Source organism: Protopterus annectens, chromosome 1.part0 (genome assembly GCF_019279795.1).
Source record: "Protopterus annectens isolate FY-2018-M chromosome 1.part0, PAN1.0, whole genome shotgun sequence".
In the NCBI taxonomy this organism is placed as follows: Eukaryota; Metazoa; Chordata; order Ceratodontiformes; family Protopteridae; genus Protopterus; species Protopterus annectens.
In genome coordinates this window covers 503270855-503292295 of record NC_056725.1, presented here as the reverse complement: position 1 = coordinate 503292295, position 21441 = coordinate 503270855, and the positions used below count along the sequence as shown (strand labels likewise).

The 21441-nt window shown below is 39.0% G+C and overlaps 1 protein-coding gene across 2 annotated transcripts in view; it reads left to right on the top strand.

Annotated features, from left to right (window-relative positions):
• The window catches only part of SLC35B2 (solute carrier family 35 member B2), a 602304-nt gene that overhangs the window by 238238 nt on the left and 342625 nt on the right, over nucleotides 1-21441 (top strand). The window contains exons 1-2 of one of the 2 annotated variants that reach the window (XM_044060843.1): nucleotides 9600-9628; nucleotides 14185-14372. In XM_044060843.1, coding sequence (XP_043916778.1) covers nucleotides 9615-9628; nucleotides 14185-14372 — 202 coding nt within the window. In that variant the 5' untranslated portion in view covers nucleotides 9600-9614. Of the gene's footprint in view, nucleotides 1-9599; nucleotides 9629-14184; nucleotides 14373-21441 lie in introns of those variants that run through there. The other variant, XM_044060851.1, reaches the window with a different exon arrangement.

The following is a 21441-nucleotide window of genomic DNA, read 5'->3' as shown; positions in this document are numbered from 1 at the left end:
GAGTTTGTTAGGTTACTTGGTGGACAGAAGTTGTTGGCATTAAGTTGTTTAGCTAGAGCTTGAATAGTTTCTGTGAAGAAAGAGTTAAAAGCATCTGCAGTCTGTTGTGGGGTATCAGGGTCTGTGTTTAGTGGGGAAGGTGTTTTGGAAGTTCCTGGGGAGAGAAGTTTATTGATTGAGAACCAGAATAGTTTAGAATTATTAAGATGAGTTTGTTGTAGTTCGATATAGTATTTCTTTTTGTCAGCTATCACTGCTTTTTTAGTTAGATTTCTAAGCTGTCGGAAGTTTAGAAGATCAGTGTTAATTCTGTGGGATCTCCATCTAGCCCAGACTTTGTTCCTAGTGAGAATGAGCTTTTTGGTTTCATGGGAGAGCCAAGGGGCTGTATTAGATTTCATTCTAATAGTACGTTCAGGAGCATGTATGTCAAGAATGGATAAAAACATTTTGTTAAAATGTAGTACTGCATTTTCAAGAGGAAGTGTTTTTAAGGGGTTCCAGTTACATGCCCTGAGTTCAGTTTGAAATAGGTCAAGATTAAAATATTTGATGGTGCGTATTTTTCTAGTAATGTGGAGGTTTAGACAATCAGCTTTTTCTCTTGTTATAAAAGTTAAAGAGTGATCACTGACATCGTCTGGCAAGGTTCCTACTTTGTAATCATTTTTTACTCTGTTTATAAGTATCCAGTCTAAAATGCTTTCTCTATTAGTATGTTTATCAAGCCTAGTAGTTGAGGTGATGGTTTGGGTGAAACCGTGAAGGTTGATATGAGATGAAGGATTTTCTGCATTAATACTATTCCAGTCTATGTTCAGGTTGCCTAGTATGATGGTTTCCTGTGGATAAGTGGCCGATATGCAACTAAGATAATCTTCAAGGGTTGGTATATTGTTACCAGGAGGCAGGTGGATACAGATGATATAAAGGGATTTTTTGGAATTTAATTGGAGTTTGATCATGATGGCTTCTATCTTGCTATCTTGAGTTGGTGAGGCTGGAAGGGTAGTGATATTTAGATGATTTTTAAAAAGAATTGCAACACCACCACCTTTTCTTTTGGGATGGTCGAGTCTTACTATATTATAGCCTTGGGGAATAATCTCAGTGTCTTTAGTGCTAGGTTTTAGCCAGGTCTCTGAGAGGCAGAGAATATCAAATGAGTGTGTGTGAAGGAGGGCATGTAGGTATGGTACTTTGTTGTTTACGCTTTGGGTATTAAGATGTCCTATTAAGAAGCTATTATTGGTTTTAGGCATAGGCACCAGGGGGGAAGGGAGAGAAGGGCCAGGGTTAGGGTGGATGTCACCATCTTGAAGGGTAGGATTACTACATTTGATTACAAGGAAGTGCCTTTGTAAGGTTAGTATTTTAGTTTTATTATCAGATGTTGTGACATAGTTGAGATGTCTAAGTCTGTGGAATTTAGGTAGTTGATAATTGGGGATAGAAGAAGTAAAAGGATATGAAATAAGTGGAATGAGAAATGTTGAGGTGTGTTTGTGAGGATGGAGAGATTGGACATCAAGTGGTTTCTCGTAACAGGACAGGAGATAGACTGAGCATAGGGTGGAAAACAGCAGGAATGAGAGTAAATGCTGGGTTGGCAGGTATGTAGCCATTGTAAGACGAGTATGAGAAGTAAGAGACGGATGTGGAAAGTATAAGAAGCAAGATAAAGAAGGGGGTGCTCTACTGTTGAGTAGATATATAAATATAAAAGGAATAGGCAAAGAGGGGAATACGAGTAATACAGTGAAGAGATAATAGATTAAAGTGGGATGGTTAAGTAAAAGATGTAGCGAGGAGGAAATAGGAAGAATACAGTGGGAGTGTGTAGTGTTGAAGGGGTGTGTGTATGGGTGGGAGGAAGTTTGAGCAGGAAGGAGAAGGATTGGAGGGGTAGGGTAGGGGCGTGGCAAGAGAGCTATAAGGTTAGGACCCCTGGGGGTGGGTGGGAATTGGGGGTAGGGAGGGGAGCGGAGTGAGCCCGCAGGGCGAATGGAGCGGGTAGAAACAACAGAAGGTGGAGAGAGGAGACAATCAGAAATGCGGGTAGGTATGGCAGGAGCAGAAAGTATATGGAAGGAAGGGTAAAAAGGGAAACCAAAGTAGACCAGTGGAATAGGAAAAGGTATGCAGGAGTAGGTCAGAAAACATGCAGCAGGAGGTGAGGAAGAAATGGGTGAAGGTATAGCTGAGAAAGTCAGGCAGGGTACTGGAGCAGTACCAGCACTATTAGCAAGGAGATAGGCAGACTGTAAGGTAGAATATAGAGGTTAAGGGAGATAGGAAAACCAACATTAACTGTAAGGGCTAATCAAAGGCACAAGAAGTAGCAAGGAAGAAAGAGAGTGAGGAGAGCGCCACCTAGTGGCTAGGGCAGGTAAATGAGAGGGAGAAAGGGGAAGCAGCAAAAGGATAGGGAATAGAGAAGAGTCGCTAGGAAAAGGAAGAATTGTGTAATGGCAGGAGAAGGTGAGAGTGAGGGGGTGGTAGAGGATAAGAGAAGGAGAGGTACTGGCTGCTAGGCACACAAGCACAGGCAAACTATTGGACTCTGTAGGTAGACTTGAGCAGAGGCTAATAAATCAACAATGCAAAGCCCATAACCTACTTTCAGTTCCTTGAATGAGGAGTAATATGGAAGGCAGGCAGACTTTCAGTCACTGTAGGCAAGGCCAGGAATCGTCCGACACCAGTAGGGCGTGAGGCAGGACAAGATTCAGTAGGGAGAGCTAAGAAATTTTTAGGGGGAAGGGTAAACTGGTAGGGAGGAAGAAATAAAAAACAGAGTTAGCATAGGTATTAGATTGAAGGTATATAGTGAAATCATGTAGCAAGGAAAATCAGAGGTAAAAACAGCAGAATTATCTAGCAATCTAATACAAATAAAACCGCTTGACTGATAACAAAAGGTCACATTGTCAACAAAGCTGAAATAGAAAAGAATCTATCAATCTAACACTCAAACCTAATTAACAGTCTCTAAAGACTAGGTAGTGTATGTATCAACGCTCATAAGAACAGGCAGGTAATAACACAATAAATAGTACATTGTATTCAATTCACTTCAGAAATACAGAAGTAATAAATGTTATAGGACTTATGGACAATAAGATATAAGCCTGGTCAGTCTCAGTATCAGAGGTACAGGTACTATAGCTACTAAGTTAACTGTACAAGGGGTAAGCTAGAACATTAAACCCAATATACTGTTGCAAGTAAATTGCAGAGGTTTTTACAGGGATATCCCAGAGAGCACACACACATAGGAAGCCCCCAGACACTGGACCAAGCCCAGTTTGGTTTTGTCAAGGACGGGCCATGCCTACTTAACCTGGTAGACTTTTTGAGAAGGTCAGCAAAGCAGTGGATGAGGGCAAAATGGTTTACACTTCCTACCTTCACTTGGCTGAGGCATTTGACATAGTACATCACTTGGGCATTTTTGACAAACTCAAGAGGTTAGGTATAAATCCTTATGTCACCTGGTGGATAGCTAGCTGGTTCACAGACAGGACCCAGGAAGTAAGAATTGGGGAGTCTACCTCTACAAAGAATGCAGTCACAAGGGGAGTCCCTTAGGGATTGGTCCTGGGACCCATCCTTTTCGGCATTTACTTCTCTGAATTCAGGGTTAATATCAAGGGCCTGTGGCTGACCAAATTTGCAGATGATTTCAAATTTGAAGCAGTCATAGAATCCCCCACTGGCTCTAACGTTCTCCAGGAAAGGCTGATGCAGACAAATAATTTGTGTCAGAGCCATGGGCTAAAACTACATGCAAGAAATGCATTATGGTATCTTTCAAGAAGTTGTCCACCCCCATTAACTATCACATTAACAGCACATACCCAAGAGTCGACCCATTGGTCATTGACTTGGTGACGCACATCCAGTAATCTAGCCTTTGACCATCGTGTGTCTACAGTACTGAGGAAATCATTCTATTTTTTACAACTTATAAACAAAGGTATGGCATCCTGGTCCAAGGAGGTCATTGTTCCACCATATTCAGCAGTCATCAGATATATCATGGAGTACAATGCCCCCCTTTGGTATATACTTAACCAAGATATCCAACAGCTGGAATGTCCACAGAGGTTCCTCACTAAAAGATTACAGGGTGCAGTAACATGTCCTGGGCAAACTGCCTCAAAGTCCTATCTCTGTATTCTGTCTCCTAAAGATTGTTGAGGAGACATCTATGCCTGGATACTAGACATTGTCAGACCTACCCTGATAGACCTACTGCATATATACAAAGCAAACAGCACCAGAATTACCCATTGTAAATAATTAAACCTATAAACAGACCTGTTGGAGAGAGGTATGTATCCCAGAGAATACCCCTTTCTGGAACAGACTCCCCCTCCATGTGAAGCAGAATTTCCCCTTAACCCAATTCAAGTGTATCTTGGACAGTTGGATGGGGAACCGGAAATTCAAGTCTGGTTTGGCATCTATCTGTCTGATGGCAGTAAATGGTTCATCTCTTAGACCCCTGCTTGTAAATGTTTCATTTCCCAAACCCCTGCTTACACTTATCAAGAGTACTTGGAAGTTATCAGAGATTTAGGATGCATGGCTAGGCTTAAAAAGGCCCTCACAGTCGTTACTTTTGTAAACATCTATGAACCTATCAGGTCAATACAGGAACTTTCTACATTTAAAGTACATTGTAGAGCTGTACTGCCCACACCAACTAGTTGTATAGTTCTTGTAGTGTCACATGAACTCTATCTTACAAAATGGAAACAAGCTTAAAGAATATATTAATGTGCTTTCCTGTGCTTCAGCTTTTGAGGACTGATCCCAGCATTATGCATACAAATTTGTATACTGCTTTATGACTTGTCAGTTTTATACGTATATGTTTATTTTAGTATTTTGACAATTATTCCTATATTGTATCAGCTCAATAGAGGTCTCTCAAAGTAACCCCCCCTTTTTTTAATCTGTCTTTCATCTGTTCATTTCAAATCTGTTGTTATTTATCAAAGTGTATGGCTGTGACATATGTATGTGTAATTGTGTGGGAGTGTCTTACTTTAGGTCCCATTTGCAAATATGCATGAATCCAAGGGAGCATAAATGCATATGTAGATAATTCCAAAGACATGGAATAAGTGAAATGGACAGACTAAATTTGTCATAAGTATGAGTATTCATGTGTTTGCAGTGTTAAAAAACAACCATGGCAGAGTTACCAACCCGGTGGTGTTAACACTGGCTCAAGATGATTGTCAGTGGTGGTAACACCCCGATACCATGTGCAGAAACTGGGAAAAGGGGTTATGGATGAATGGTGTTAGTGTGGTGAAAAATGTGCTGTTTCAAGAAACGTGTGTGTATTAGTAAAAAATATGTTTGTTTTCAAGATTTTCTGTGTTTGGGACAACAGTTCTTGGTGGAAATATGCTCATTTGCACCTTTCTAGAATTATTTCACTTGAAGTAAATGTTGATAAAAATTGGTAATTCTGGAGCTAGAAAACTGATTTATTTCTCACTGCAGATAGACTAGCTAACAAGTCTGAAAGGTTCAGCTTGCTGCATTTACTTAGCCTCCAAACAAGTTTTGTACCAAGTGAATGGGGAACATCAACAGTTATTTCCCTGCATAAGGGAGCACCCTCCATGGACACAGGAAATTATGGCCCATATAGGGAACCTCTGAACATTGGACCCATCTCAGTTTGGATTTGTCAAATGCAGGTCATGCTTACTCAACCCGGTGGACTTTTTTGAACAGGTCAGCAAAGCAATGGACAAAGGTAAAATGGTACACACCACCTATCTACACCTGGCTAAGGCTTTTGATGCAATTCAACATGCAGGCATAGTAGAAAAGCTTAATAAAGTAGAAACAAACTCCCTGTGTCAGTCACTTGATCACCAGTTGGCTACAGATGTAATGCAGGAGATCAAAACAGGGGAAGCTATAAACACTAAAACACCAATGAGTCCTTAAGAGTTGACCCAGTTGTTTGAGATCTGGGAACATATGTGGACAGTGACCTTACTTTTGGTCAACATGTGCTCACTGTGGTTACTTAGGCCTCATAATGCCATTCATTGAGTATATCACCTCCTATGGCATGTTTCTGTCCAGACACAAGCAGCAGCTGGAAAACCCACAGAAATATTTTACAAAAAGGATACTTGGTTCAAACAATTTGCCCTACGTGGCTGCCTCAAAGCCCTACCATTATACCTGGTCTCTTAAGATTGCAAAGATGTGACCTGTGTCTGCCATAAAAGGCATCCTCTGATCCAATACTGATGGGCTTACTACATATTAACAAGTAAAATGGCAATAGAAAAATACTCTGTCCAAAGATCCAAGTCTTTTCTGCAATGTCTACAGAATTGTTTGGAGGGACAGGTGTAGCTTACTGAGGGGTACCATTACTCTGGAACAGACTCCCCACCCAAGTAAAACAAAGCACATCCCTGTCCAAACTCAAGAGCAACTTGGATCAATGAATGGGTAATCAGAAATTTACCCCAGGGCTACCACATGTGGATAGAGGCAGCTGCTAAACATTTTAAACCATGATTAGGGCCTTTCTAAATGTGTGGTTGTGTGAGGGAAGGTGTTGAGTGTGAAACTTCTCATATGGGGGGGCATGGGGTCTTTTAGAAATGTTGTTTACAGGTTTTCATTGGCCTGATGTTTTGACTGGTGTGTTTATCTGATTGATGCTTCTGGGACTTTACACTTGATGCATACAGGGGAAGTGTAATGACCATAGTTTTGTTGCAAATAGATGTCTGACAAATGGCATGGAAGCTGTGATTCTACAAGAGAAGCAGGCTATTTATTTATTGGTCAAGAGCAGCTACTGATGCACAAATGAGACATCCATAGATAAAAAAGGAATTGTTGTTGTAGTGTTTGGGAGTGAAGTGAGAAATTCCATGAAAATATTTATGGTAAGGAAGTTTGGGTGGAAACAGACCGCAAACCCTTGCAAAGCATGTTGAGGAAGCATATACAGTACACCTTCTAGTTTGCTGGGGCATGGGGATGTTACTTATGGTTTTGAATTATGATCTGAAAGTGAAAGGAATACATAGTAAGGGACTGGACAAAGCAGGTCTGGTGAGTACAGCATGTGTATCAGAGGTACATGAAATGCTGCTGTTCTAGAAACTCTTTGGACAGTACTGCAGTAGTTACCAGTGACAAGGCAAAAAGTAAAATATATATGTCAGAGGTATACTAATAGTGACTTAGGAATTTAGTCTCTGAAAGACATTAATATGAAAAAATGACCTGATGAAAAATCATCAGTAATGAAAAAATAGTCTCATCTTTCTTTTCAGGAAGCAAAAGCTGTGGCAAAGCTTTAACGGGCAAGACTGACAAAGTAATAGTTCCCCAACAGATTTAGAAAGCAGTTGCTTGAGATGATACATGAATTGCATCTGGGAATTTTTCTTTTTTTGACTTTTCCCGGTTAGGGGTCACCACAAAGGAACTAATGATTGGCAGTAGATTTTTATGGTGCCGAGGTGCCAGCTTGATGCCCAACCTTCAACGAAGGCATGCCTATTCACGCATGTCTTTCCAACGCCACTCGACCGCGGGGAGGACATGCAGACTCCACATAGAAGACACTCCAACCGAGAATTGAACGGGAGAACCTCTTGCTGTGAGGCGACAACGATACCGTTGCACCACCACAGCTTCCAAATTACGTCTGAGAACACTGAATGTAAAAAAAAAAGCAAATGATTAAATATTTTGTTCTAGAATTACTACTCAGTACGTGTAGTAACAACATCCCAGTAGAAGAGATGATGCTGTACCCCATTCCAGATCATCCATGAAGCTGAGTGTGTATATAATTGTCCCAATTTAAAGAATCCATGTGAATTACTATTCTGTGTTCCCAGAAATCATCAGACTGTGAATGTAATTAATGCATTAAAAGTCTATATTCTCAAGGCAAGTGGGTACTTTGTTCTTACACTTGTCAGTGTACACACTACGCAAGTTGGAGATGTATAAGATTTTTGCATGAATGTAAATTTAGATATATAAATTCTACTCCATGTGTAAATGGAGAGAATATCGAGTGAAGAACCTTATGAGAAAGAGCTGCAGCAAAAGCTAGGATGATTGTCCTTTTGCAATTTTTAGATATAAAAAAACCTCCATTGCTGGGGCTTAAATTGTCATAACACAGTTGCTGATATCACAAAACTTTAAAAGCAGATTGTCTTCTTCAGTTATCAGCTATGATATAGATGTGTTGAAATCAATACAAAATAAAAGAAATGCAGAAAAAATGAGCAGAGGCAGAAATATTACTTAAACTGTGAAAGACCACCAGATTTATGAGTTGGCAATAAAATAAGAATACAAAAGGCAGTAGAATATTGTCCCCCTCTATCACTTTACTTATGTGTGCTAACCCCAACCCTATCAAATACCTTTTCCCTAACTGTGCCACTACCCAAGACACAGAATGCACATACACCATCACACGTGGAAAACACTAAAATTGTCACCTTACTTAGCCCTTACTCTAACCCTAATCGAGCAACGCTTGCATATATACTTCTCTCCTAACTCCAAAACTGTTGTTATATCTGAAAGCTTTCTCTTTATAACATACCCCGTTTACCTTAACACAAGCACAGCATTAACACCACAAGCATACCTCTCAACTGCTCAGATTTTCATAGAATCTCCAGATTTTTGCCTCTTATTTTTGGTCTGTTTCTCTTAAAATTGTGGTTCTCTAGCTAATCATTGGCAAGTCACTGAGGACTGAAGTCAGAAAATAATGAAATACATGTGAGTTTCAGACTTCACACCTTTCAGAAAATTCACGCTAATGCAAAATCTGTTGTTCTATCAACTTTGTAAGTTTGTAAGAGCAATATTTAAAAATTGTCCCTATTTTTGGCCCTTTTGTCCCCCATTATTTTTGGCTTTGTCCAGATTTCTTGCTCTGAGAGGTATGACCACAAGAACAGTCGGCAATCTGTCGTTGGAAATATCCTGCAGTTGGCAAGCAGGGATTTTGTTAAACAAACTGCAGTGAACTCTGTTGACAAATCATGCTCTCTAGACTATATTAAAATCATCTATACGTATAATATGGAAATGCTAAACATGAGTGTATAACTTTAAGATTAATGAGTTATCTGGAATGATTTACATGACGGTTAGACCACACCTGCTTTCTCTGTGTGCTATTTATTAAACCTCCTGATGTAACACATGCATTCTTTGCAGGTCAGGTTTTGTTGTAAACCTGTATATGTGACTGTTGCAGAAGACTGGCAGAGGTACTTCGTTCTAGATGTTCTTTTTGCTCCTTACCATTTGGGAGACAGACCTGTGCAGGCATTCTGGAAGAAATATACTGGCACCGCACCAGGAAAAGAAATAAGAAGCAAGCAAGTTATCTGTCTTCAGACACTGCTGGCAAACATTTCTGAAGAGATTATTGGCTACTTATCAGCCACTTCAGCAGTCCTCAGTGCTTCAGACCTTCTACTTTAAGATCAAGGAAGGTGATGGAAAGTTCTGCTGTTTTGTGCAGACACCTGTACACCTGTAATTTTTTTAACATTGGATGTGTAACTATGAAACTATCAAGGTGGGTCATTCCATAGAGCTAAGAGAACTAGAGGCATTTAAATATCTCCTTTGACACCAGTTTCTTTAGAGCTATTTTAATGGAAAGACATGAGCCTGTTTGAAAACCCAATATTAGTCTCGGGGCTTTTCTTCTATGTCACAAAGTGAAGATTCAGTACCAGTCCTAGACCTGAGCTTATTTAGTAATCATATCTGTTACTACAAATTCTAGGTAGTTTTAAATGTATGATTGCTTCCATAAGTGATGGTTTAGCAAAAATGTTTCATGTTTAAAAAAAAAAAGGGGGGGCAGGAATTTAATAATTTATGTAATGTTGCTTAGGTTATATGATATATAGCAATATATGTGAAGCATAATGTCTGTTGATTTTAACTTGAAATACAGTTTGATTACTTTTATATAAATGTAAATGTGCCTGTGTCACAAGTGATAATCCAATAAAGGTGTTTAAAAAAAATTATGGGTAGTTAACCTTCAGACTGTCCTTTTGAGTGGAAGCCGGATATGTGCCGTAGTTAATATGGAAACCCACTGACACATTAAAATCCGCAAAACCTCCAGAAAGTTCCTGACAGTCATTCTGGGGTGGGATCACCTGTTGTGTAGGGGCTTTTCTCTTAATATGTCTTTGACATCTTTGATTTCCGTGGTTGTGTTTGTGATTGTTCGCATCCATGGCCTTCTTGGGCTTTATTCAGATGTTTGCTGATATTGGTGGTAGGCCTTCATTGCAAGGATCTTTTGGTGGATTGTTGTATGGGCAAGTGTGAAATGCATTTAGAAAAGCATTGGGCAGTTCAATGCAATGATCTGGCTTAAGACACAATTTGATAGCAGATGATAGTTCTGTAACCAGTAGCACCTAGACTTTGATAATTGTGTAATCATTAGCTCCCAGACATGTACTACAGTAACCTATTAGTTGTGCAGGTGACAGTGAAAAAACACAGGTGGTAAGGAGATCAAGGAACTAAAGGAAAAAGTTTGCATGCACTCTGTGTTTACCCTACAGTCCAAGGTACAGAGTTAGCTCAGCAAAGGAATACATATAAATGCCCTGGAGATGAGTGCACTTGTGTATACAGTCTTCAGGATTTAGAAGATCTCCATCTTCTACTCCCATTTATAATATAGTCAGATAGCAAAGTCGCCTTCTAGTACATAAACCAGTCAAATGAAGATTGGCAGTGAGCCTTGAGTCCAAAGAATCTTTCTTATTATAGTTTGTGTTCCAGGGTGACAACATGTCTCAGCTTGTTGTCTTCAGATGAAGGGATTTTTTCATTTTCATCCATATTTTTATCTAAGTGGGACATCCCAGAAACGTATACGTTTGTAACAAGATAATCATATTCTTTCCACTTTTCCCAATCTGCCAGGACTGAATGTGGACATATTTGCAGTGAACTCTAATAACTATGCCTTTCATCCTTTCACAATCTTGACTCAGATGCTACTCAAAAGAGCACTGTTGCATCCCCTTCAGCCTTGGTCCTGGTTCTTTGCTTCATAGATATGAAATACCATTTCAAGTACAAATTCTTCTATATCACAAACTGAGTTGGAGCTTGGCTTAGCTAGGTGCCTATTTATTCCCTGCTGTCTTTCAGAAGCCAGTTCTTTATGGCTGCTTGGTAGCTGTCAGCACATTTTACCTATAATGTGAAGTGAAAATGCCAGAACAGGCACTCATCAATCTAAGCTTGAGTTCCTGCAAGGCTGCTGTCAGTCTTTAATAACCTTGTGGAGTTCAGACCCTTGGAATTAAATAGGCTAGTGATTTACTTTTATAGATAGTTCTCTACCAACAAAAAAACTTGCTGCTTCATGGGATTTTCTTCATTTATTATTAAATTATTGTTTTTTTATTTCTATTCTCATTAACTTTTTTGAAAGTATTAACATTTATGTTGTCAGATTTTTTTTCGGATTTTAACAGCTTCGGCAAGAAAGATATTTGTAGTCTTAAGATGTACGCAGAGAGTCATGATGAACTTTCACAATGACTTTATTCATGTTAGGCTGGTTTCTGAGCTGTCTTTCTATCACTTTATCCTCTGGATTGCTTTCCAGAAGGTAGAGAAGTAGAAGTCATAGTCAGTATGACCTCTGAATGCTTAGAGAGTTTCTTTTTTTTTTTTTGGTAAACTCAGATCTGTCTTGGAAGACTGACCGTCACTTTGTAAATTTTGTTCCAGGTGAGAAAAGGAAGGTATAAACTAAGCAAACTTTCCAAGTAGTTAGTAAGCTGCATTCTATTCTACCATCAAGAAGCATGTCAGCCTTTTTCTAATGCAGTGAAAGGGCAAACCAAGGGTATGGCTACCTCTAATCTTTGCTTTCAAAATTTGTCCACAGGCATTTGTGCTGTGGATTCTTGCAAAATGATAAAGTCTAGAACTTCTCTTTTGGGGGCAGAATCATGTTTGTTAGCATTTATTGTACTGTATTTTAAGAGTCAGCCTAACCAGTCTTAGCATACTCCCTGTGTACTTACACTGTTTGTAAAGTGTTCCATTTGTTGGACATTCTCCAGTGCCACAGTTGAAATGATCTAAAAACACTGAGATGTAGATCATAAAACAGCATTAAAATAGAGAACTCTGAAAGTATTACTTGTCAGTGGGAGGTTGATGAGTAGGTTATATCGATTCACCAAGTTATGCTTTTTGCGTGGCCTGGAGACAACATTTTCAGACTTAGAATAGTGAAGAATGTTTTTGTGTGCATTCTTAGTACATCTCATGAATTGCTAGAAGAATAGAATCTGGAACATGTCCATAAATGCCTCCTTTTAGTCTGGCTGTATTGTGAACTTTTTAACTGTACATTTAACCAAAGGTGATTTCTTTCAAGTGCAATAGCTGCACAAATAAATTAAATGAAAAGGACTCAAACTATCCACAAACAAGTAGCCCAATTCCTTTATCTTTAATGTCAAAATTATATTAGATGATATTGTATATGTTCTGGTTATGAAAGTTTAAGGTGAATTTATTGTTGTTGACTACACTCGAGTAAAGCATAATATATTGCTGGATAACTTAAGAAGAGTAATTTATATTACACTGTTAAGTGTTTAAGAGATTTATCTACCTGTTTATTGATTGACAGTGTGCAATGAGTTGCTTAGTAACCACTTTGAACAAGTGGTTTATTGGTTCATAGGTGATTACAAGGCTAATGGCACAAAAGCCTTTACAAGCCTAGCCAAAAATACCCAGGATATGACAATATTATATCTTAATTCCCCAGATGTGGGATGGGGTAGTATCAGGGAAGTGGATGTTTGGGTGTTAGGAGTCTTGAGTCATTTTACATACTGCCTTTGTCCATAAGGGACATGGGTAATACCCTGGGAGTGAATTTACCGTTCCCCATCCATTTATCCAAATGCTTTTTGAAAAGAGTGAGGGACAGGCTTTGTTTTGCAAAGACAGGAAGTTTACTGTGTAGATGAGGTAGCCTTTGGGGTACGAATATGTATATCATTTAACTGGTACTATATGTGTAATAATATAATAAAAACAAATTATCAGCTTGCTATACCTGTTTCTGTTGTTACTCATATCATAGCACCATTGCATTACAAGTTACAAATGACAGATTTCATGAAAAATATCCTCAATTTCTTTTTTTGACTCATTGAGGATGTCTGGAACTTAAATTCATGAAACATATTGATGCATGAACCACTAAGAAGTCTTTCAGAAGGGGAGTGGTGGGCTCTGGGCACAGCTGCATCACATAGTCAGTAATGGAAACGGCAATTGTGATAGAAAAAAAATACTTTAATACAATTCACCTTGATGTCCTCAGCAAACATCTTTCTAACAGGTTTGCTTCCTTTCATTTTTTTTTTAAATTTTGGTGATTCTTTTTCATTGCCTTTATTGTTCAGTGACATCTTCTTCTACCTGAACTGCTTCAGATGAGCCAGAATATTGTAGGCTAGGTGCCTCATACGATTAAGCCATGTTCAAGTTTTGGAAGCCTTCTTAAAGCTTATGAAAACTTATTGTTGAGAGAAGCAGTTAATGGGTCAGACAGTTTCATTCTTCTCTATAATTTACACTAGTATACTTAATAGTATGCAGGCTGTCTCTGTACTGTTGAAGTTGTGTGTGGAAATTTAAAAATTGTATTAAATGTTTTCAGGTTGGAAGCACCCAACAGTAAGTGCTGTGAGTCTTTATGGGGTGTGCATGTATTTTTTTTTTCTGTTTCAGTGTATGTATGCATGCATGTATGTCTTTAAATAGGGTTGTGTTTTTAATTTTTCGTTATAAAATTGACAGATAGCATGTTGTATATTGTTTTATCCCATCAAAAAGTTATGAAAGTAAATTGGAAAACCTAAGTCTCCAGTATTTAGCAGTTGTTTCATTTTTCAATATTTTGTGTCTCCTTTGAACTCCTCCTTCCATTGTTGTATACTTTGTGTATCACTCCATTCCATCATCATTTGTATTTCAATTATATGTAGTTACATATTTCAAGTTCTGCAACAAAGTATTCAGTATTATTTTTTTCTTCTCTCTTGTTTTCTGTAGAATATGGATGTATTTGGCTATACTCCCTCTTGTCTGTACTGCACAAGGAGACATTTCAACACTGATGGATTCATTAAGCGACTTTTGGTTCTTTCGGTTCATTCTCAACATCCTAGGCTATGCTACCATAGCGGTCCCAGGCTACTTGCTTATTCAGTATGTTCGAAGGACAAACTACCTGGAAACTGGTATGTACTAGAGTGATGCTTGGGAAAACCAATTACTTGTTAATGATTATCATGTATAGACCTGTATGCTCATTGGCTATTAGTCTTGGATATTAGCAAAATATTACTAGAGCACTTTTTTAGGTCTTTTCCTTGAGGTGGTTGTAAGGCTTCATTTCTACAAGAGCACCTTATTCCGTTTTGTATAGTAAGGAAGTTGGTATCTAGTTCAACAGCATAAGATATATTTTTATGGATTGTTCTGTCTTCTTTTCAGGTCTTGATACAAACGTGTGTATGTGTGTTGTGTGTACATATATATATAAATAAATAAATAAATATATATATATATATATATATATATATATATATATATATATATATATATATATATGGGTCTACTTTGTTTGATGGAATACACATTTCACTGAAACTCATTTTGTTGAACTCTCATGTCACTGAAAATGAATTGCCTGAGCACAATTCACTGAAAGCTCACTTCACTGAAAACTCATTTTGTCTAAAAAGGTATATGCCCTATTCCCCACTGTAGTACGATCCTGGTGTTAGTATATATAGTAAGGGGGGGTATGTGGGGCACAACCCCCCCCACATAGTTTGGGTATATATTATCTTCTAGAAAGAGTTATTCATTCAACTTGTAAGTATCCATGTCTATGGTTTACAACATTTAAAATAGGTGGGGTGTTATGCCCCCCCCACACCCCCTCTTACTGTATATACTAACTCCACGATCGCACTACAGTGAGTAACAGGGCATATACCTTTTTAGACGAAATGAGTTTCAGTCAAATGAGTTTTCAGTGAAGTGAGCTTTCAGTGAATTGTGCTCAGTCAATTCATTTTCAGTGAAATGAGGCTTCGACGAAATGAGTTTTAGTGAAATGTGTTTTTTATCAAAGTATACCCATATATATATATATATATATATATATATATATATGTGTGTGTGTGTGTGCGCACGCGCGTATATATACGGATCTACTTTGAAACATCAAGGCCCAGATAACCAAATGAGATTTTCTTGAAACGAAAATCACAAAAACTGACTTACCTGAACTGTGAAGTTTTCCAAGGGTAAGGAAAGGCTTGCCCAGGTTGCCACTAAACACAAACTGACTTAAGTAAAACCCACCTAGGTGGGGGCCCCCCCATACCCTCCCTAACTATATATACCAACTCTGGGATCTGAGTGGAGAAAAGGGTATGTTGGGCAAGTGTTTACTTTCCCTGGGAAAGCTTCTTTGTTGGGGTATTTCAGTTTCAGGAAAATGACGTTCGGTTATATGGGTGTCAGTGTTTCGAAGTAGATTCATGTATACATGTGTGTATATATATATATATATATATATATATATATATATGTGTGTGTGTGTGTGTGTGTGTGTGTGTGTGTGTGTGTGTGTGTGTGTGTATGTGTATAATCTCCATCCATCCACAGACCCTTTTTCCCCATTTTGCACATTAACAGTGGCGATCACATTGAGCCGACATTCACACTGCCAGATGGTTAACTCTGACGTAGTTGTTCTTCCACACATACACACAATCATATATACATGGCCAGTTTAGTGTGTTCGATCCATCCAGGGCATGTCTTTGGAATGTGAAAAGAAACCAGAAAACCCAAGAGAACACAGGAAAGACATGCTGATTCCACATAGAAGGCACCATGGCTGAGAATCGATTCAGACAACCTCTTGCTTGTAAGGCAGCAACACTACCCGCTATGCTAGTGTGATGCTCAGTATATTTATTAATTAACGTATTTATTTACTGTGCATTTCTCATACAGTTTAAGATTGCTAAGATGTCATAACTCTTCAGGAAGTCTGGTTCCTCTCTCCAATATTGCTTTAAATGATAGGTTTGGGTGTACAATATACTAGAAACCGCAGACTCAAGAAACGAAATTCAGGTATGAAAGGTAAAAATGCAAAAGAAGGTGAGAGATGAATTTTTGTTTACTTATTTATTTAATTGGTGAGCCCCGGGTCTTAGTATTAAATGGTTCTGCCTTACAGCTCCAAGGTTTAATTCTGATCTCCTGCCACTGTCTGTGTGGAGTTTGCATGTTCTGCTTGTGTCTTTATGAGGTTTCTTAAATTGCTTTGGTTACTTCCCCTTCTCAGTAACTTACTGGATGATTAGCTCCTCTTAGTTGTTTATATACGTCCTCTTAGTTGTCTATGTACTTTGATTTACCTTTGCTCTTGTGGCTCTGCTCATGGCTTAAAAAGGTCTGAGTGCACTAATCTAGCTACCTGTTGGTTAACAAGTTGCAACTGGGCATTGACATTTTAGTTGAAATATTTTCATCTGTTTAATTCATAGGTTCATAGGTAGGTACTAGGCTATTGGCCCTAGGGCCTATATAAGCCTAGCCAAATGGTACCCTGGCTTTTGCCAACCAAGAAAATTATTTTCCTGTGCCCCTGTCAAGCAGAGCCACAGAAGTGATCCCCAGGGTGAATTTCCTATCTCCCATCCAATCATCAAGATTTTTCTTGAAGAGTGCTAATGAGGAGCTTTGTTTGATATAGATAGGTAGTTGTTCCAGAGTATGAGAAGTCTCTGGGACAGGAATCTATCCCTCCAGCATGTTCTGTTTATTGTGGTGACAAGGTTTAGGTCCCTAGAGCATGTAGTTCGGACGGATTGGGATTTTTTTACGTGGAGCATGTCCAACAGTTCTGGGCTTGACATAGCTTTGTATGTTAGGCAGAGATTTCTTCTGAGTAGGCGATGTGCAACAGAATAAAGCTGGAGTTTTTTTGATACTGTCTGCGTAGGGCATCTGTTTGAGGTCGGTAATCCTCTTTGTGAGGTATTTCTGTGGCCTTTAGGTACATAGTAAAAGGGGCGTTATACTCTATAATGGGTCTAATGAGTGATGAGTAGAGGGGAACAATCACCTCTTTTTTCCTGGATGAGAAACCTTTTGTGATGGTGTGTGCCACATAGAAGGATTTCCTGACTACTGTGGTGATGTGTTTATGAAAGGAGAGACTACTGTCCACCTGTGTCCCAAGGTCTCTTATCACACTTTTGGTGTTAAGTAGACTACCGCCTATGTGGTAGTTCATGGGTACAGAATTTTTACCAAAAGGAATAACAATGCACTTTTTGGCATTGAGCCAATTCATGTCAGTAAATATATTCATTCTCATTAAAGGTCGATTAGAGATTGAGTAATATGAAGATTATTCCACAGGATTAAGGCTATAAGCTGCCAATATGCTGCTTCCTGTAGTCCGTGCTTTGATTCCCTCAGCCTCAATTTGCCCTACTCTGTGACTCTTGTCAAATCACTTAACCAGACAGTGTTGTGGAGCAGTGGTATCTGTGAGCATAAGCCCTGTAGCTACCTAGGAGTGCTGTTTGCAGATGTAGTTTTTGATGCTGTTCAGTAACTAGTATTTGAGTTGCCTTGTAATTGCCTTGTAATGATTTTTTTCTCGAGGGGATCTCAACATTTGATTAGAGTTAGAACACCCACAGAAATGTTGCAGGCTATCCCTGCTTGAATGAACAACACTTCAGTCTGTTAACACCTTTCTACTGTTAACTGTGTCATGTTGGCAGAAAAGCCTGGTTCCTTCTTTGTCATTACCCCACCTCTCCCTGTCCATCTTGGTCATCTCTTCAGGTAGTGAAGGCCATCCACCTTTAGAAGCTAAGCATATCTTACTTTGAAAGGACTTAGAGATTTCTCTGTCTGTTTTTCAGCACTTGGTGCAAAGAAAAAAATAATTTTCCATATTTTCTGAATCCTCACCAACAGCAATCTTACCTTAAGGGAGGTATATCTACAAGTGCTGATTCCCTTTCTCCATGCAGTAATAGCAGGAACATTTCCACATTTAACAAAAAAACTATCATGATTCATAGATATTCCAAGACCACTGATTCTTATGACCGTTGGTGCCTTGCCAGTAACTGCCCTCAGGCCTCACCTTCTTTCTCTAGGAGGGTAATACTGCTCAGTCCTGAATAGGTTTGTGGGACTCCATCTAGTCATCTAGTTTATGTTTGAAAGTAAGATAGTGAGTTGCACTGCTTATAATGCAGGATACATTTATTCTAGAGGTTTGGGAGGTGCTCTCTTATAAACCTACCCCTCCATTGTGTTTTATGTATCCTTTGATAACGATTTAGGTCCCTATTTCTAATATTGGTGGAGATACTGGGCTTGCAAAGATATAGAAGATCCAGTCTAACTGGACCTGTAATGGCACAGAAAGTGAGACAAAGCTCTACCCTCCTCAAAAGTGTATTAGACACTGAATAAAGGGATAGAGCTTCCGGCCTCCCTTGGTAGCTTAAGGACTTTAGGCCTATAATCTTTTTGCATATGAACCCTTGAGATCTTCCTTAATTGTTTAATATGTTTAGTGAGCTACATCCTGAAAGGGTGGTTGTCCTCTACAGTTGGCTTGATCAGGCCTAAGTATAATGGAGGGCTTACTTTGTTATAACTTGATGATATTCCTTTGTCAGCTGGCTGAGCTAAATAAGAGTTTCTTAATAACAGTTATCACATGATAGTCAAAAGAGATGGGGGGTTGTTATTCCAAATACCTAGGTCCCTGACTGCATTTTAATTTTGTAGTGCTATGTTGCTCTGTATAATATGATGGGGAGGGAATGATGACACACTTTTTAGTGTTTAGTTTGAGCCCATTTTTAGTACACTGAGTTTACAACAGAGAGTTAATTCTGGAGGGTTTGGGTGCCAAGGATGATTTAACAACAACTTCCAGTTTTTAGCCATCAGCAAACTTTGTTACCTGGAAGTATTAGTTTTGTGTTATTTGAGATCTGAGAAATAAATACCAAAATGAAAAGGTCCCAACACAAAACCCTGAGGAACACTGCTGGTCACTTTCATATGTTTTGATGAGGCACCTGCAGTTTGCTCTGTATGAGTTCTGTCTTTCAGACAATTTGCAGTTCATCTTAACACATATGAGATTGTTTTTAAAGTGTGTGTCTCTTTTGTATGATGCCAGCATGGGAAATAGTGCTGAAGGCCTTGGCCAGGTCAAGGTAGGCATATGTACTGCATGGTCACCATCTTTAGCTTTTGTTAATCCTTTTGAAGACGTTTACCAGATTATATAGACTAGATCTACCCTTAACAAAGCAAAACTGTTGGGGATCAAGTCTAATAAGGTACTTGACATCACAGTTGATGGGTCAGTTGCAACACTTTTCATTACTTTGCAAGTTAGGCTTGGTATGCCGGTAGGTCTGTAACTTCCTGGGTCAGTTGTAAGGCCACCTTTCTGGTGGAAATGTAGTGTGCTTTTGTCAGGGACAGAACCAGATTAATCAGCTTAAAGAGTTAATCAAGCACATTGTCAGGTGTTATGGCGAAGTATTTTTGATCTTAGTTTGCACTTTCTGTAAATTATCTTTAGCCCTAATTGGAGGAGTAAGAGATTGATATATTTTGGGGCTCTAAATACAAGTCTTGGGGATGAAGTTGACATTGTTTATTTGCAAGGTTATTGGCAATGTCTGTTGGGTCAGAATAGTTGGCATAATTATGAATAAGTTCAGAGCAGTGTAGAATATTTTATTTATTAATATATATTTTTTAGTTTTCTAACTTAAAGCAGGATTTATAATAATCTTTGGCTTAATCAAAAGAAACAATTAGAATGCAGACAGAGCTGGCTGTAGTCAGACCCATTTTATTAAGTGCATCATCTATCAAAAGTTAGGACAGACTTCTGCGGGATAAATATAAATCATAACACACACATATTTTAAATACCAAACAATCTTGAGATCATAATTGTGCACTTTGGTGCTTTGAAATGCAATAAAATTAGTATTTTAATAAATTAAATAAATGCATATGTGTAAAAAACTGATTAAAATATGTTCTTCGTGTTTCACTGTTGCAGTCATTACACTTGGGTTATCCTGCTGGCAGGCTACCCTCAGTCGGCTTGAATTCCAAAGTCTAGATCCGGCATCGGTTGTTGTCGCCTCTAACCTGACGTCAGTGCGCCAGGGGTATAAACGATGCAGCCGACTCCATTTTCTTCAGTCTTTCTTGCCGCGTGGATTCCAAAGCATAAGCAGTCGGCCGACTCCTGAGATTTTCGTGTTTGAATTTCAGATCCGAAGTCTACATTAAAAGCTACGTACCTCGTTGGGGAAACTTTTTTCTTGCTCCAGACCGATGTCAGAAAAAGTTAATAATTGTATTTCTTGTGGGAAGCAAATACCTCATAAGGACTTTCATTCTTACTGAATTCCTTGCCTAGGCCATGACCACGACGTTGCTAGTTGTCGGTTTTGTGCTAGATTTAACCAACACACTATTAAGCATCGGTACAATTTTGCATTACACTATTTTGGCAGAAGATTTAATTATACGATGTTGTCGGATAGCCATCCGACTACTGAAATTCACAAGAAACGCAAAGAAAAAGAAAAGGACAGGCATCTGAGGTCCAAAACCGATGACGAGGCTTCTTCTAAGCCAGTCGCCTGTTCGCTGATTATCAGTGAGGTGCCTTCGCAGCCCCTGACTCCCGCTACTTTAGACCCGCAGGCCGCTACCGACTCCCGCGTTGAGTCGCCTAGGTCACTGGAGGCTCAAGGTATTGGACCTTCGGAGACTATTCCCTCAGATGGGTCCGGAGCCGCTGAAAAGGCATTGGCTTCTGAGAGTGTTTTCAGACCAACTCAATTATACATTAAAACGACTTCAGCTTCAAAGGCAAAGACTAAAGCACCCTTAAAGACAAAGAAACAAGTACAACAGCCTCATGGACAGGCCTCCATGCCCAAAAAACAGATGTTCAAAATGGCCGAAGACTTAATTGCTTTGATCAGGGGTTCCCATACCCCACCTGATAAAAGGCCTAGGCAAGAGACAGAATATGAATCTTCAGATCAGGTTTCCATTTCATCTGATTCCTCATCTGATCAGGAATACTTTCTTTCTCCCTATGAGGATTCTGATGCTGAAGAATCTGTCCCTTCAGCCTCTCCTCCTGAGGATTACTCTTTTGGGGAAACCTTGCATACCATGAGGGAGCATTTCCAC